The sequence below is a fragment of the Heterodontus francisci genome, chromosome 20 (genome assembly GCF_036365525.1).
Source record: "Heterodontus francisci isolate sHetFra1 chromosome 20, sHetFra1.hap1, whole genome shotgun sequence".
Taxonomy (NCBI): domain Eukaryota; kingdom Metazoa; phylum Chordata; class Chondrichthyes; order Heterodontiformes; family Heterodontidae; genus Heterodontus; species Heterodontus francisci.
In genome coordinates, this window is record NC_090390.1 from 91732735 (window position 1) to 91751293 (window position 18559).

The 18559-nt window shown below is 50.2% G+C and overlaps 1 protein-coding gene across 1 annotated transcript in view; it reads left to right on the plus strand.

The window, feature by feature from the left end:
• rrp12 (ribosomal RNA processing 12 homolog) overlaps positions 1 to 18559 on the plus strand; it is a 103405-nt gene that overhangs the window by 24203 nt on the left and 60643 nt on the right. Inside the window, exons 12-13 of the mRNA XM_068053245.1 lie at positions 579 to 679; positions 16581 to 16695. Coding sequence (XP_067909346.1) covers positions 579 to 679; positions 16581 to 16695 — 216 coding nt within the window. The remainder of the gene's footprint in view (positions 1 to 578; positions 680 to 16580; positions 16696 to 18559) is intronic.

The following is an 18559-nucleotide window of genomic DNA, read 5'->3' on the forward strand; positions in this document are numbered from 1 at the left end:
CAGTCACTGAAATATTAATATAGGAATGCTGAGGCACGTGGTGAAGTACCTGGCACAGTTTTTGAAGTAGGTGCTGCAAGAATGGGGAGCAAAGCATATGTGTGAGAGTCAGATTATTGGACATGGCTCGTTGTGACCTGAGTCAGTGATTGTATTTGTCAAGGGAGAGCAGTTAAATTGTGTGGGTCACAGATTGTGGGATTGGCATGGTTAATGGATCAGCTCCTGCCCACAGTTTGCGGGGCCCCAATCACTGACCCATTCATCCAGCATTGAGTATCTGAGCCACAAAGACCAGAAGGTCCTAAATTCAACTAGCAGTCTGTGCTGCAACACTGTCCCATCAAATACTCCCAGGACTGGTACAGCACGGAGTTAGATACAGAGTAAAGCTCCCTCTACACTGTCCCATCAAACACTCCCAGGATTGGTACAGCACGGGGATTAGACACAGAGTAAAACTCCCTCTACACTGTCCCCATCAAACACACCCAGGACTGGTACAGTCCTGGCCCTGACTTTGTAGGTTGTAATTGAGGTTTCTGGCTGCTCGTAACTAATGCTCTTCGTCTGTGCAGGTGCTGCTGAGAGAGTGTGTGACTCCATTTGCTGCTGATATCGGCGTCTTTGTTTCTTCATCTCCCTCCGGACTAGCCTCCTACATCTGTAAGATGTTCAGGTGAGATGTTCGAGCTCTCGATAGGCTCACTGTTTGTCAGTATCCCACTCGCTGTCGGTCCCCACTCGCTGCCCCTACCTGTGGGAAAATGGAGTCACTGTGTGGGAGGCGGTTGATGGGTTACTGGGGGAGGAGTTTGGTTGATGTGGCCACTGTGTGGGGGAGGGGTTGATGGGTTCACTGTTGGAGGGGGTTGGTTGTTGGGGTCATACAAACATACGAATTAGGAGCAGGAGTAGGCCACTCGACCCCTCGAGTCTGCTCCGCCATTCAACAAGATCATGGCTGATCTGATTGTAACCTCAACTCCACATTCCCGCCTACCCCCAATAACCTTTCACCCACTTGTTTATCAAGAATCTATCTACCTCTGCCTTAAAAATATTTAAAGACTCTGCTTCCACCGCTTTTTGCGGAAGAGAATTCCAAAGACTCTCAACCCTCTGAGAGAAAAAATTTCTCCTCATCTCTGTCTTAAATGGGTGACTCTTATTTTTAAACAGTGACCCCTAGTTCTAGATTCTCCCACAAGGGGAAACATCCTTTCCATATCCACCCTGTCAAGGCCCCTCAGGATCTAATATTTTAATCAAGTTGCTTCTTACTCTTCTGAACTCCAGCGGATACAAGCCTAGCCTGTCCAACCTTTCCTTACAAGACAACCCGCCCATTCCAGGTATCCATCTAGTACAGCTTCTCTGAACTGCTTCCAACTCATTTACATCCTTAAATAAGGAGACCAATACTGTACACAGTACTCTAGATATGGTCTCACCAATGCCCTGCATAACTGAAGCATAACTTCCCTACTTTTGTATTCGGTTCCCCTTGCAATAAACAATAACATTCTATTAGCTTTCATAATTACTTGCTGAACCTGCATACTAACCTTTTGCAATTCATGTGCTAGGGCACCCAGATCCCTCTGCATCTCAACTCTGCAATCTCTCTCCGTTGAGATAATATGCTTTTTTATTCTTCCCTCCGTCAGAAGTGGGGATATTTGATGATTGCACAATGTTCAGCACCATTCGTGACTCCTCAGATGCTGAAGCAGTCCATGTAGAAATGCAGCAAGACCTGGACAATATCTAGGCTTGGGCTGATAAGTGGCAAGTAACATTCACGCCACACAAGTGCCAGGCAATGACCATCTCCAACAAGAGAGAATCTAACCATCTCCCCTTGACATTCAATGGCATTACCATCGCTGAATCCCCCACTATTAACATCCTGGGGGCTACCATTGACCAGAAACTGAACTGGAGTAGCCATATAAATACCGTGGCTACAAGAGCAGGTCAGAGGCTAGGAATTCTGCAGCGAGTAACTAACCTCCTGTTTCCTCAAGACCTGTGCACAATCTGCAAGGCACAAGTCAGGAGTGTGATGGAATACTCTCCACTTGCCTGGATGGGTGCAGCTCCAACAACACTCAAGAAGCTCGACGCCATCCAGGACAAAGCAGCCCACTTGATTGGCACCTCATCCACCACCTTCAACATTTACTTCCTTCACCAGCAACATGCGGTGGCAGCAGTGTGTGCCATCTACAAGATGCACTGCAGCATTGCACCAAGGCTCCTTCGGCAGCACCTTCCAAACCCGCAACCTCTACCACCTAGAAGGACAAGAGCAGCAGATGCAATGGAACACCACCACCTGCAAGTTCCCCTCCAAGTCACACACCATCCTGACTTGGAACTATATCACCGTTCCTTCACTGTCACTGGGTCAAAATCCTGGAACTCCCTTCCTAACAGCACTGTTGATGTACCTACACCCCAAGGACTGCAGCAGTTCAAGAAGGGAGCTCACCAGCACCTTCTCCTGGGCAATAAATGCTGGTCTAGCCAGCGGCACCCACATCCCGCGAACAAATACAAAAACATTCTTCCTGCCAAATTAGACAATTTCACATTTTCCATTGTACTCCATTTGCCAGATCTTTGCCCACACACTTAACCTATCTGTATCCCTTTGTAGCCTCCTTATGTCTTCTTCACAACTTACTTTCCTACCTATGTTTGTGTCATCAGCAAATTTAGCTACCATACCTTCGGTCCCTTCATCTAAGTCATTTATATAAATTGTATAAAGTTGAGACCCCTGCACAGATCCCTGTGGCACACCACTCATTATATCTTGCCAACCAGAAAATGACCCATTTATGCCTACTGTCTGCTTCCTGTTAACTAACCAATCTTTTATCCATGCCAGTGTGTTACACCCTACACCATGAGTTTTTATTTTCCACAATAACCTTTGATGTGCCACCTTATCAGATGCCTTCTGGAAATCTAAGTACAATACATCCACCGGTTCCCCTTTATCCACAGCAAATGTTACTTCAAAGAACTCCAATAAATTGGTTAAACATGATTTCCCTTTCACAAACCATGTTGACTCTGCCTGATTACCTTGAATTTTTCTAAGTGCCCTGCTATAACATCTTTAATAATAGCTTCTAATATTTTCCCTAAGACAGATGTTAAGCTAACTGGCCTCTAGTTTCCTGCTTTCTGTCTCCCTCCCTTTTTGAATAAAGGAGTTACATTCGCTATTTTCCAATCTAAAGGAACCTTCCCCGCATCTATGGAACTTTGGAAAATTAAAACTAACACATCAACTATCTCACTAGCCATTTCTATTGACACCCTAAGATGAAGTCCATCAGGATCTGGGGACTTGTCAGCCCGCAGTTCCAACAATTTGTTCTGTACCACTTCCCTGGTGATTGAAATTTTCTTGAGTTCCTCCCTCCCTTCCATTTCCTGATATACAGCTAATACTGGGATGTCACTTGCATCCTTAATAGTGAAGACCGATGCAAAATATCTGTTCAATTCATCTGCTGTCTCGTTATCCATTATTAATTCCCCAGACTCACTTTCTGTAGGACCAGCGCTCACTTTGTTAACTTTTCTTTTTTAAATATCAATAGAAACTCTTACTATCTGTTTTTTTTAATTTCCAGCTAGCTTTCTCTCACACTCTAATTTTTCCCTCCTCAACCTTTTAGTCGTTCTTTGCTGCTTTTTATATTCTGTCCAATCTTCTGACCTGCCTCCCATCTTTGTGCAATTATAGGCTTTTTCTTTAAGTTTGATACTATCTTTAACTGTTTTAGTTAACCACGGATAGTAGGTCACTGTGTGGGAGGGTAATGATGGGGTCACTGCGGGAGGGGGCTGATGGGGGTCACTGCGGGAGGGGGTTGATGGGGGTCACTGCGGGAGGGGGTTGATGGGGGTCACTGCGGGAGGGGGTTGATGGGGGTCACTGCGGGAGGGGGTTGATGGGGGTCACTGCGGGAGGGGGTTGATGGGGGTCACTGCGGGAGGGGGTTGATGGGGGTCACTGCGGAAGGGGTTGATGGGGGTCACTGCGGGAGGGGGTTGATGGGGGTCACAGCGGGAGGGGGTTGATGGGGGTCCCTGCGGGAGGGGGTTGATGGGGGTCCCTGCGGGAGGGGGTTGATGGGGGTCCCTGCGGGAGGGGGTTGATGGGGGTCCCTGCGGGAGGGGGTTGATGGGGGTCCCTGCGGGAGGGGGTTGATGGGGGTCCCTGCGGGAGGGGGTTGATGGGGGTCCCTGCGGGAGGGGGTTGATGGGGGTCACTGCGGGAGGGGGTTGATGGGGGTCACTAGGAGTGGGTTGATGGGGGTCACTGTGGGAGGGGGTTGATGGGGGTCACTGTGGGAGGGGGTTGATGGGGGTCACTGTGGGAGGGGGTTGATGGGGGTCACGGTGGGAGGGGGTTGATGGGGGTCACGGTGGGAGGGGGTTGATGGGGGTCACTGTGGGAGGGATGGGTGGGGGTCGATGGGGGTCACTGTTGGAGGGGGTCGATGGTCACTGTTGGAGGGGGTCGATGGGGGTCACTGTGGGAGAGGGTCGATGGGGTCACTGTGGAAGGAGGTTGATTGAGTCGCTGTGTGAGAGGGGGTTGATGGGGTCACTGTGGGAGGGGGTTGATGGGGTCACTGTGGGAGGGTTGAGGGGGTTGATGGGGGTCCCTGCGGGAGGGGGTTGATGGGTGTCACTGCGGGAGGGGGTTGATGGGGGTCACTGCGGGAGGGGGTTGATGGGGTCACTGCGGGAGGGGGTTGATGGGGGTCACTGGGAGGGGGTTGATGGGGGTCACTGGGAGGGGGTTGATGGGGGTCACTGTGGGAGGGGGTTGATGGGGGTCACTGTGGGAGGGGGTTGATGGGGGTCACTGTGGGATGGGGTTGATGGGGGTCACTGTGGGAGGGGGTTGATGGGGGTCACGGTGGGAGGGGGTTGATGGGGGTCACGGTGGGAGGGGGTTGATGGGGGTCACGGTGGGAGGGGGTTGATGGGGGTCACTGTGGGAGGGATTGATGGGGGTCACTGTGGGAGGGATGGGTGGGGGTCACTGTGGGAGGGGGTCGATGGGGGTCACTGTTGGAGGGGGTCAATGGGGGTCACTGTGGGAGGGGGTCGATGGGGGTCACTGTGGGAGGGGGTCGATGGGGGTCACTGTGGGAGGGATGGGTGGGGGTCACTGGGAGGGGGTCGATGGGGGTCACTGTTGGAGGGGGTCGATGGGGGTCACTGCGGGAGGGGGTCGATGGGGGTCACTGCGGGAGGGGGTCGATGGGGGTCCCTGCGGGAGGGGGTCGATGGGGGTCACTGCGGGAGGGGGTTGATGGGGGTCACTGCGGGAGGGGGTTGATGGGGGTCACTGCGGGAGGGGGTTGATGGGGGTCACTGCGGGAGGGGGTTGATGGGGGTCACTGCGGGAGGGGGTTGATGGGGGTCACTGCGGGAGGGGGTTGATGGGGGTCACTGCGGGAGGGGGTTGATGGGGGTCACTGCGGGAGGGGGTTGATGGGGGTCACTGCGGGAGGGGGTTGATGGGGGTCACTGCGGGAGGGGGTTGATGGGGGTCACTGCGGGAGGGGGTTGATGGGGGTCACGGTGGGAGGGGGTTGATGGGGGTCACGGTGGGAGGGGGTTGATGGGGGTCACGGTGGGAGGGGGTCGATGGGGGTCACTGTGGGAGGGGGTCGATGGGGGTCACTGTGGGAGGGGGTCGATGGGGGTCACTGTGGGAGGGGGTCGATGGGGGTCACTGTGGGAGGGGGTCGATGGGGGTCACGGTGGGAGGGGGTCGATGGGGGTCACGGTGGGAGGGGGTCGATGGGGGTCACGGTGGGAGGGGGTCGATGGGGGTCACGGTGGGAGGGATTGATGGGGGTCACTGTGGGAGGGATGGGTGGGGGTCACTGTGGGAGGGGGTCGATATGGGTCACTGTTGGAGGGGGTCGATGGGGGTCACTGTGGGAAGGGGTCGATGGGGATCACTGTGGGTGGGGGTCGATGGGGTCACTGTGGGAGAGGGTCGATGGGGTCACTGTGGAAGGAGGTTGATTGAGTCGCTGTGTGAGAGGGGGTTGATGGGGTCACTGTGGGAGGGGGTTGATGGGGTCACTGTGGGAAGGTTGAGGGGGTTGATGGGTTCACTGTGGGAGGGTTGATGGGGTCACTGGAAGGGGGTTGATGGGGTCACAGAGGGGGTTGATGGGGTCACAGAGGGGGTTGATGGGGTCACTGTGGGAGGGTAATGATGGGGTCACTGTGGGAGGGAGTTGGTGGGGTCACTGTGGGAGGCTTGATGGGGTCACTGTGTGGGAGGGGGTTGATGGGGTCACTGTGGGAGGGGGTTGATGGGGTCACTGTGGGAGGGGGTTGATGGGGTCACTGTGGGAGGGTTGATGGGGTCACTGTGGGAGGGTTGATTGGGTCACTGTGGGAGGGTTTTTGGGGTCACTGTGTGGGAGGGGGTTGATGGGGTCACTGTGGAAGGGGGTTGTTGGGGTCACAGAGGGGGTTGATGGGGTCACTGTGGGAGGGTAATGATGGGGTCACTGTGGGAGGGTAATGATGGGGTCACTGTGGGAGGGGATTGATGGGGTCACTGTGGGAGGGTTGATTGGGTCACTGTGTTGGAGGAGGTTGATTGGGTCACTGTGTGGGAGGAGGTTGATGGGGGTCACTGGGAGGGAGTGGATGGGGGTCACTGTGGGAGAGATTGATGGGGGTCACTGTGGGAGAGATTGATGGGGGTCACTGTGGGAGGGATTGGTGGGGGTCACTGCAGGAGGGGGTCGATGGGGTCACTGCGGGAGGGGGTCGATGGTGTTGCTGCGGGAGGGGGCTGATGGGGGTCACGGTGGGAGGGGGCTGATGGGGGTCACTGTGGGAGGGGGTTGATGGGGTCACTGTGGGAGGGATTGATGGGGGTCACTGTGGGAGGGATTGATGGGGGTCACTGTGGGAGGGATGGGTGGGGGTCACTGGGACGGGGTCGATGGGGGTCACTGTTGGAAGGGGTCGATGGGGGTCACTGTTGGAGGGGGTCGATGGGGGTCACTGTGGGAGGGGGTCGATGGGGGTTACTGTGGGAGGGGGTCGATGGGGTCACTGTGGGAGAGGGTCGTTGGGGTCACTGTGGAAGGAGGTTGATGGAGTCGCTGTGTGAGAGGGGGTTGATGGGGTCACTGTGGGAGGGGGTTGATGGGGTCACTGTGGGAGGGTTGAGGGGGTTGATTGGGTTGCTGTGTGGGAGGGGGTTGATGGGGTCACTGTGGGAGGGTTGATGGGGTCACTGTGGGAGGGTTGATGGGGTCACTGTGGGAGGGTTGATGGGGTCACTGTGGGAGGGTTGATGGGGTCACTGTGGGAGGGTTGATGGGGTCTCTGTGGAAGGGGGTTGATGGGGTCACTGTGGAAGGGGGTTGATGAGGTCACTGTGTGGGAGGGGGTTGATGGGGTCACTGTGGGAGGGTTTTTGGGGTCACTGTGTGGGAGGGGGTTGTTGGGGCTCACTGTGTGAGAGGGGGTTGATGGGGTCACTGTGGGAGGGTTGATGGGGTCACTGTGGGAGGGGGTTGATGGGGTCACTGTGGGAGGGGGTTGATGGGGTCACTGTGGGAGGGGGTTGGGGTCACTGTCGGAGGGGGTTGATGGGGTCACTGTGGGAGGGTTGATGGGGGCCACTGTGGGAGGGGGTTGATGGGGTCACTGTGGGAGGGGGTTGATGGGGTCACTGTGGGAGGGGGTTGATGGGGTCACTGGGAGGGGGTTGATGGGGTCACTATCGGAGGGGGTTGATGGGGTCACTGTGGGAGGGTTGATGGGGTCACTGTGGGAGGGGGTTGATGGGGTCACTGTGGGAGGGTTGATGGGGGCCACTGTGGGAGGGGGTTGATGGGGTCACTGTGGGAGGGGGTTGATGGGGTCACTGTGGGAGGGGGTTGATGGGGTCACTGGGAGGGGGTTGATGGGGTCACTATCGGAGGGGGTTGATGGGGTCACTGTGGGAGGGGGTTGATGGGGTCACTGTGGGAGGGTTGATGGGGTCACTGTGGGAGGGTTGATGGGGTCACTGTGGGAGGGGGTTGATGGGGCCACTGTGGGAGGGGGTTGATTGGGTCGCTGTGGGAGGGGGTTGATTGGGTCGCTGTGTGTGAGCGGCTAAAAGCACAGCATCATAGAATTGTTGGAGCACAGAAGGTGACCCATTTGGCCCCGTTGTGTTTGTGCCGGCTCTTCTAAGGGGCAATTCACTTACCGCAACTCCTCCGCCCACTCCCCATCCTTGCACATTCCTCCCTTTCCAATATTTAGAAAATTTTGAAACATCTATGCACAAAAGGAGGCCAGTCTACTCATTGTGTCTGCGCCGGCAGAAAAATGAGCCACCTGAACTAATCCCATTTTTCCAGCACTTGGTCCGTATCCCTGGAGGTTACAGGACTTCGGGTGCATATCCAAACATCTTTTGAATGAGTTGAGGGTTTCTGCCTCTACTACCTTTTCGGGTAAGTACGTTCCAGGCCCTTACCGCCCTCTGGGTGAAAAAATCTTTCCTTATCTCTCCTCTAATCCTGCTACCAATCTCTTTAAATCTATGCCACCTTGTCACTGACCCTTCTGCTAAGGTAAATAGATCCATCACCTCCACTCTATCCAAGCCGCTCACAATTTTGTAAATCTCCCCTCAGCCTCCACTGTTCCAACAAAAACAACCCCAGCCTATCGATCTTTCCTCATAGCTGCATTTTTCCAGTCCTGGCAACATCCTCGAAATTTCCTCTGTACCCTCTCTGCCACTGCTTCTCTGTTGATCGATCTCCTAGCCGAGTAACCCAGTTCACTTCTGCTAGCTCAGCTTTCATGCCCACATAGTTGCCCTTATTTAAGTTTAAAATACTAGTCTTCGACCCACTCCTCTCTTTCAAACTAGATGTAAAATTCAGCCATATTGTGGTCACTGCTACCTAGAAGTGCCTTTACTCAGGTCATTAATTGATCCTGTCACATTACACTGTGGTCTACACGGATTTTAGCAAGGCTTTTGAAAAGGTCCCACATGGCAGACTGATTAAAAGCCCATGTGATCCAGGGGAATGTAGCAAGCTGGATAAAAAATTGGCTCAGTGGCAAGAGCCAAAGGGTAATTGTTGACAGGTGTTTTTGCGACTAGCCTTTTCAGTCTCTCTTCATAGCTGAAATGCTCCAGCCCAGACAACATCCTGGTGAATCTCCTCTGCATCCTCTCCAGTGCAATCACATCCTTCCTATAGTGTGGTGCCCAGAACTGTACACAGTACTCCAGCTGTGGACTAACTAGCGTTTTATACAGCTCCATCATAACCTCCCTGCTCTTATATTCTATGCCTCGGCTAATAAAGGCAGGTATCCCATATGCCTTCCTAATTACCTGATCTACCTGTGCTGCTGCCTTCAGTGATCTATGGACAAGTACACCAAGGTCCCTCTGACCCTCTGTACTTCCTAGTGTCCTACCATCCATTGTATATTCCCTTGCCTTGTTAGTCCTCCCAAAATGCATCACCTCACATTTCTCAGGATTAAATTCCATTTGCCACTGCTCTGCCCATCTTACCAGCCCATCTGTATCGTCCTGTAATCTAAGGCTTTCCTCCTCACTATTTACGACACCACCAATTTTGGTGTCATCTGTGAACTTAGAGATCATACCTCCTATATTCACGTCTAAATTATTAATGTACACTACAAACAGCAAGGGTCCCAGCACCGATCCCTGTGGTACACCACTGGTCACAGGCTTCCACTCGCAAAAACAACCCTCGACCATCACCTTCTGCCACTAAGCCAATTTTGGATCCAAATTGTCCTGGATCCCATGGACTCTTACTTTGTTCACCAATCTCCCATGTGGGACCTTATCAAAAGCCTTACTGAAGTCCATGTAGACTACATCAACTGCTTTACCCTCTTCTGCACATCTCGTCACCTCCTCTAAAAATTCAATCAAGTTAATTAGACACAGTCTCCCCCTGACAAAGCCATGCCGACTATCCCTGATTAATCCCTGCCTTTCCAACTGGAGATTAATCCTGTCCTTCAGAATTTTTTCCAATAATTTCCCTACCACTGATTTTAGACTCACCAGCCTGTAATTAGCTGGTTTATCCCTACGATCCTTGAATAATGGTACCACATTCGCTGTCCTCCAGTCCTCTGGTACCACTCCTGTGGTCAGAGAGGATTTGAAAATTTGTGTCAGAGCCCCTTCTATCTCCTCCCTTGCCTCACTAACACCCTGGGATACATCTCATCTGGGTCTGGGGATTTATCCACTTTTAAGCCCTCTAAAACAGCTCATACTTCCTCCCTTTCAATGCTAATATGTTCAAGTATATCACAATTCCCCTCCCTGATCTCTACACTTACATCATCCTTCTCCGTCGTGAACACAGATGAAAAGTAATCGTTTAAAACCTCACCTATGTCCTCCGGCTCCATACAAATGTTGCCACTTTGGTCCCTACTCTTTCCCTGCTTATCTTCTTGCCCTTAATATACTTACAAAACGCCTTGGGATTTTCCTTTATCTTGCCCGCCAGTGTTTTTTCATGTCCCCTCTTAGCTCTCCTAATTACTTTAAGTACCCCCCCGCCCCCACACTTCCTCGACTCCTCCAGTGTCTCCACTGTTTTCAGCACCCTGAATCTGTTATAAGCCTCCTTTTTTTCCTGATCCAATCCTCTATATCCCTTGATATCCAGGGTTCCCTGGGCTTGTTGGTCCTACCCTTCACCATTATGGGTACATGTTGGCTCTGAACTCTCACTATTTCCTCTTTGAATGACTCCCATTGGTCTGAGGTAGACTTTCCTATAAGTAGCTGCTCCCAGTCCACTTTGGCCAGATCCTATTTTATCATATTGAAATCGGCCTTCCCCCAATTCAGTACCTTTATTTCCAGTCTTTCTTCGTCCTTTTCCATAACTGCCTTAAATCTTAGAGTTATGGTCACTATCCCCAAAATTCTCCCCCACTGACACTTCTACCACTTGTCTGGCTTCATTCCCTAAGATTAGGTCCTGTACTGCCCCTTCTCTTGTAGGACTTTCTACATACTGGCTCAAAAAGCTCTTCTGTATGCACTTCAAGAATTCCACCCCCTTTAAGCCTTTTGCACTCAGACTATCCCAGTTGATACTGGGGAAGTTGAAATCCCCGACTATTATTACCATATTATTTTTACACCTCTTTGAGATTTGCCTACATATCTGCTCCTCTATCTCTCCCTGACTGTTTGGAGGCCTGCAGTACACTCCCAGCCAAGTGATTGCCCCCTTTTTGTTTTTAAGTTCTACCCATATGGCCTCATTCGAGGAACCTTCTAAAATGTCATCCCTCCTTACTGGAGTAATTGAGTCCTTGATGAACAGTGCGATGCCACCTCCTCTTTTGCACCCTCCCCTGTCACGCCCGAATATTCTATACCCTGGAATATTGAGCTGCCAGTCCTGCCCCTCCCTCAACCATGTCTCTGTAATAGCAATATCATAATCCCATGTGTTAATCAATGCCCTCAATTCATCTACCTTACTGGTAAGACTCCTTGTGTTAAAATAAATGCAATCCCGCCTTGCATTATTCAATTATTCACTTGTGCCTTAACAGGTCTATGTTTGCTCTGCCTTCCAGACTGACTCAGTTTCTCTTCTATATTTGACTGTGCATCACCCCCTACTGTAACTCCACTCTGTATCCCATTCCCCTGTCAAATTAGTTTAAACAGCACCCCCCCCCCCCCCACCCACCCCTTCGAAAAGCACTAGCAAACCTCTCAGCAAGGATAAAAGCAAAATACTGCGGATGCTGGAAATCTGAAATAAAAAGAAGAAATGCTGGAACCACTCAGCAGGTCTGGCAGCATCTGTGGAATGAGAAGCAGAGTTAACGTTTCGGGTCAGTGAGGATGTTGGACCCGTTCCGGTTCAGGTGCAACCCGTCTGACTTGTACAGATCCCACCTTCACCAGAAACAGGCCCAATGATCCGGGAAACTAAAGCCCTCCCTCCTGCACCATCTCCTCAGCCACGCATTCATCTGCTCTATCCTCCTATTCCTATACTCGCTAGCACGTGGCACCAGGCGTAATCCAGAGATTACAACCTTTGAGGTCCTGCTTTTTAATCTGCTACCTAGCTCCCTAAATTCTTGTTGCAGAACCTCCTCCCTCTTTCTACCTATGTCGTTGGTACCAATGTGTACCACGACCTCTGACTGTTCACCCTCCCCCTTCAGAATGTCCTGCAGCCGCTCCGTGACATCCTTGACCACTAGCATCTGTCTTGAACATACTCAATGATTGAGCTTCTGCAGCCCTCTGGGGTAGAGAATTCCAACGATTCAACTCCCTCTGAGTGAAGAAATTCCTCCTCATCTCAGTCTAAGTGGTAGGCCATTTAAGACTATGTCCCCTGGTTCTAGACTCACCAGCCAGGGGAAACATCCAACCTACATCCACCCTGTCATACCCTCTAAGAATTTTGTAAGTTTTAATGAGATCACCTCTCATTCTTCGATACTCGATAGAACACTGACCCAGTTTCTGCAATCTCTTCTCATAAGACAGTCCCACCATTACAGGGATTAGTCTAGTGAACCTCCATTGAACTCCCTCTATGGTAAGTTTATCCTTCCTCAGATGAGGAGACCAAAACTGTACACAATACGCCAGGTGCAGTCTCACCAAGGCTCTTTCCAATTGCAGCAAGACTTATTTACTCCTGTACTCAAAACCCCTTGCGATGAAGGCCTTTGTAATTGCATGCTGCACCTGCATGCTAGCTTTTAGAGACTCATGAACAAGGGCTCCCAGGTCCCTTTGGACATCAACACTTACAAACCTCTCACCATTTAAGAAATGCTCTGTCTTTGTTTTTTTCTGCCAAAGTGGAGAACTTCACACTTATTCAAATTATATTCCATTGTCATGTTCTTCCCCTTTCACTTAGCCTGTCCAAGTCCTCTTGAATCCTGCATGCATCTTTCTCACAAATTACATTCCACCTAGTTTTGTGTCATCAGCAAATTTGTGAATATTACATTTGGTCCCCATATCCAAATCATTGATATAGATTGTGAACAGCTATGGCCTCAGCACTGATCCTTGCAGTACCCCACTAGTCACAGCCTGCCATCCTGAAAATGACCCATTTATTCCTACTTTCTGTTTTCTGTCTGTTAACCAATTCTCAATCCATACCAGTATATTACCCCCAATCCCATGTGCTCTAATTTTGTTTACTAACCTGCAATGTGGGACCATATCAAAAGCCACCTGAAAATCCAAATACACCACTGCCACTGGTTCTCCTTCATCTACGCTGCAAATAACATGCTCAAAAAACTCTTAACAGGTTTGTCAAAAATGATTTCCGTTTCATAAATCCATATTGACTCTGCCCAATCATATTATCACATTCTTTATAATAGATTCTAGCATTTTCCCTCCTACTAACGTCAAGCTTAACAGGTCTGTAGTTTGCCATTTTCTCTCTCCCTCCTTTTACATAGTGCGATTAAAACCATGGAACAATTACGGCACAGAGAGGAGACCATTCAGCCCATCGTGTTCGTGCCGGCCGAAAAACCTAGCTGCCCAATCTAATCCCACCTTCCAGCACCTGGTCAATAGCCTTGCCAGTTACAGCACTCCAGGTACCTTTTAATAGAATTGGGTGTTACTGCCTCCACCACCTTTCCTGGCAGTGAATTCCACACACCCACCACTCTCTGGGTGAAATGGTTTTTCCTCATGTCCCCTCGAATCCTTCTACCAAGCACTTTAAATCTGTGTCCCCTGGTAATTGACCTCCCTGCCAAGGGAAACAGGTCCTTCCTGTCCACACTATCAAGGCCCCTCATAATTTTGTACACCTCAATTAAGTCTCCCCTCAGCCTCCTCCGTTCCAGGGAACACAACCCTAGCCTATCCAGTCTTTCCTCATAGCTAGAACTCTTAAGCCCTGGCAACATTCTTGTAAATCTCCTCTATACTCTCTCCAGAGCAATTATGTCCTTCCTGTAATGTGGTGACCAGAACTGTACACAATACTCCAGCTGTGGCCTCACCGGCGTGTTATACAGTTCCAGCATCACATCCCTGTTTTTATATTCTGTACCTCGGCCAATAAAGGAAAGCATTCCGTATGCCTTCTTCATCACTCTATCCACCTGTCCTGCCACCTTCAGGGAGCTGTGGACATACACTCCAGGGTCTCTCACTTCTACCCCTCTCAATATCCTCCTGTTTATTGTGTATTCCCTCGCTTTATTTGCCCTCCCCAAATGCATTACCTCACACTTCTCCGGATTGAATCACATTTGCCACATTTCTGCCCGCTCAACCAAACCATTGATATCATTCTGGAGTCTACAGCTTTCCTCTTCAATTTCAACTACATGGCCAATTTTTGAGTCATCAGCAAATTTCCCAATCATGCCCCTCACATTTAAGTCCATATCATTAATATATACCACAAACAGTAAGGGACCCAACACTGAGCCCTATGGAATGCCACTGGAAACAGCTTTCCATTCACAAAAATAACGGTCGACTACTACCCTTTGTTTCCTGTCCCTGAGCCACTTCTGGATCCAACCTGCCACATTCCCCAGTCTCGCGTGTGCTTTCATTTTACTGGCCAGTCTGCCATGTGGGGCCTTGTCAAATACCTTACTAAAATCCATGTAAACCACATCCACTGCACTACCCTCATCAATCCTCCTTGTTACTTCCTCAAAAAACTCAATTAAGTTAGTATGACATGACTTTCCCTTAACAAATCCATGCTGACTATCCCTGATTATTCCATGCCTTTCTAAGTGACAGTTTATCTTGTCCCTCAGGATTGATTCGAATAATTTACCCATCATGGAGGTCAGACTGACAACCTCTCATTATTTGGCCGAACCTTCGCACCCTTTTTAAACAATGATATAACATTCGCAGACCTCCAATCATCTGGTACCTCTCCTGTATCTAGTGAGGATTTGAAGATGATCCTCAGTGCATCCACGACTACATTTGCTACTTTCCACACTGTAGGATCGTTTCCAGAATCGATTGAATTTTGATTGCAGCCAGATGTATAATTCAGGAAATAGCACGTCAGCACCAAACAATTTACTCATCGAAAAATAAATCTGATTTACTGTGCTGCAATTGGCTGCATGGTTTAGAAAAAAGAAAAGAAAATGACAGCACAGGAACAGGCCCTTCGGCCCTCCAAGCCTGCGCCGATCCAGATCCTCTATCTAAACCTGTCGCCTATTTTCTAAGGGTCTGTATCTCTTTGCTTCCTGCCCATTCATGTATCTGTCTAGATACATCTTAAAAGACACTATCGTGCCCGCGTCAACCACCTCCGCTGGCAACGCGTTCCAGGCACCCACCACCCTCTGTGTAAAGAACTTTCCACGCATATCCCCCCTAAACTTTTCCCCTCTCACTTTGAACTCGTGACCCCTAGTAATTGAATCCCCCACTCTGGGAAAAAGCTTCTTGCTATCCACCCTGTCTATACCTCTCATGATTTTGTACACCTCAATCAGGTTCCCCCCTCAACCTCCGTCTTTCTAATGAAAATAATCCTAATCTACTCAACCTCTCTTCATAGCGAGCACCCTCCATACCAGGCAACATCCTGGTGAACCTCCTCTGCACCCTCTCCAAAGCTTCTACATCCTTTTGGTAATGTGGCGACCAGAACTGCACGCAGTATTCCAAATGTGGCCGAACCAAAGTCCTATACAACTGTAACATGACCTGCCAACTCTTGTACTCAATACCCCGTCCAATGAAGGAAAGCATGCCGTATGCCTTCTTGACCACTCTATTGACCTGCGTTGCCACCTTCAGGGAACAATAGACCTGAACACCCAAATCTCTCTGTACATCAATTTTCCCCAGGACTTTTCCATTTACTGTATAGTTCACTCTTGAATTGGATCTTCCAAAATGCATCACCTCGCATTTGCCCGGATTGAACTCCATCTGCCATTTCTCTGCCCAACTCTCCAGTCTATCTATATTCTGCTGTATTCTCTGACAGTCCCCTTCACTATCTGCTACCCCACCAATCTTAGTGTCGTCTGCAAACTTGCTAATCAGACCACCTATACTTTCCTCCAAATCATTTATGTATATCACAAACAACAGTGGTCCCAGCACGGATCCCTGTGGAACACCACTGGTCACACGTCTCCATTTTGAGAAACTCCCTTCCACTGCTACTCTCTGTCTCCTGTTGCCCAGCCAGTTCTTTATCCATCTAGCTAGTACACCCTGGACCCCATGCGACTTCACTTTCTCCATCAGCCTACCATGGGGAACCTTATCAAACGCCTTACTGAAGTCCATGTATATGACATCTACAGCCCTTCCCTCATCAATCAACTCTGTCACTTCCTCAAAGAATTCTATTAAGTTTAGTGTGCTGCGATTGGCTGCATGGTTTACTGTGTTGCGATTGGTTATATTCCTGTGATTCTGTGCTGAGTGGCTGCTATTTGCATTGCAGGGCAGTGGAGGATGGGCTGGCCTATCGGTTCTATGCTTCCTGGGCCTTCCTTCTACAGGTTCTCGGCACGTTCTTTGAGGTCATCGGCATACAGGCCTATCCAGTGATGAAGCAGGTGAGAGAGTGGGGCCGGGGACAGCTGGCGAGAGATCTCGCACCTCAGAACTGGGCATCCATGAGGCGCTGTGGGCCATCGGCAGCAGCAGAATTGTATTCACCGCAATCTGTGACCTCATGGCCTGGCATATCCCCCACTCTACCATTACCATCAAGCGGGGGGACCAATCCTGGTTCAATGAAGAGTGCAGGAGAGCATGCCAGTAGCAGCACCAGGCATACCTAAAAATGAGGTGTCAACCTGGTGAAGCTACAACACAGGACTACATGCATGCCAAACAGCATAAGCAGCATGTGATAGACAGGTCTAACTCTGCGGTCCTACCACATCCAGTTGTGAAAGGTGGTGGACAATTAACTAACGGAAATGTGGAGGTTGTTTAGGGAGCACTTGCTGCGACTGCTGGGATAGGTTTGTCCCGATGAGGCAAGGAAGGGATGGTAGGGTGAAGGAACCTTGGATGACAAGAGATGTGGAACAGCTAGTCAAGAGGAAGAAGGAAGCTTACTTAAGGTTGAGGAAGCAAGGATCAGACAGGGCTCTAGAGGGTTACAAGGTAGCCAGGAAGGATCTGAAGAATGGACTTAGGAGAGCTAGAAGGGGACATGAAAAAGTCTTCGTGGGTAGGATTAAGGAAAATCCCAAGACGTTCTACACTTATGTGAGGAACACGAGGATGGCCAGAGTGAGGGTAGGGCCAATCAGGGATAGTGGAGGGAACTTGTGCCTGGAGTCGGAGGAGGTAGGGGAGGTCCTAAATGAATACTTTGCTTCAGTATTCACTAGTGAGAGAGACCTGGACGTTTGTGAGGACAGCGTGGAACAGGCTGATGTTAAGAGGGAGGATGTGCTGGAAATTTTGAAAGACATGAGGACAGATAAGTCCCCGGGGCCAGACGGGATATACCCAAGGATATTACGGGAAGCGAGGGAAGAGATTGCCGCGCCTTTGGCGATGATCTTTGCGTCCTCACTGTCCATTGGAGTAGTACCAGATGATTGGAGGGTGGCAAATGTTATTCCCTTGTTCAAGAAAGGGAATAGGGAAAACCCTGGGAATTATAGACCAGTCAGTCTTACGTCAGTAGTGGGCAAATTATTGGAGAGGATTCTGAGAGACAGGATTTATGATTATTTGGAAAAGCATAGTTTGATTAGAGACAGTCAGCATGGCTTTGTGAGGGGCAGGTCATGCCTCACAAGCCTTATTGAATTCTTTGAAGATGTGACAAAACACGTTGATGAAGGAAGAGCAGTGGATGTGGTGTATATGGATTTTAGCAAGGCACTTGATAAGGTTCCCCATGGTAGGCTCATTCAGAAAGAAAGGAGGGATACAGGGAAATTTGGCTGTCTGGATACGGAAGACAGAGGGTGGTAGTAGATGGAAAGTATTCAGCCTGGAGCTCGGTGACCAGTGGTGTTCCGCAGGGATCTGTTCTGGGACCTCTGCTCTTTGTGATTTTTATAAATGACTTGGATGAGGAAGTGGAAGGCTGGGTTAGCAAGTTTGCCGATGATACGAAGGTTGCTGGAGTTGTGGATAGTGTGGAAGGCTGTTGTAGGTTGCAACGGGACATTGACAGGATGCAGAGCTGGGCTGAGAAGTGGCAGATGAAGTTCAACCTGGAAAATTGTGAAGTGATTCATTTTGGAAGGTTGAATTTGAATGCAGAATACAGGCTTAAAGACAGGATTCTTGGTAGTGTGGAGGAATAGAGGGATCTTGGGGTCCATGTCCATAGATCGCTCTAAGTTGCCACCCAAGTTGATAGGGTTGTTAAGAAAGCGTATGGTGTGTTGACTTTCATTAACAGGGGGATTGAGTTTAAGAGCCGCGAGGTTATGCTGCAGCTCTATA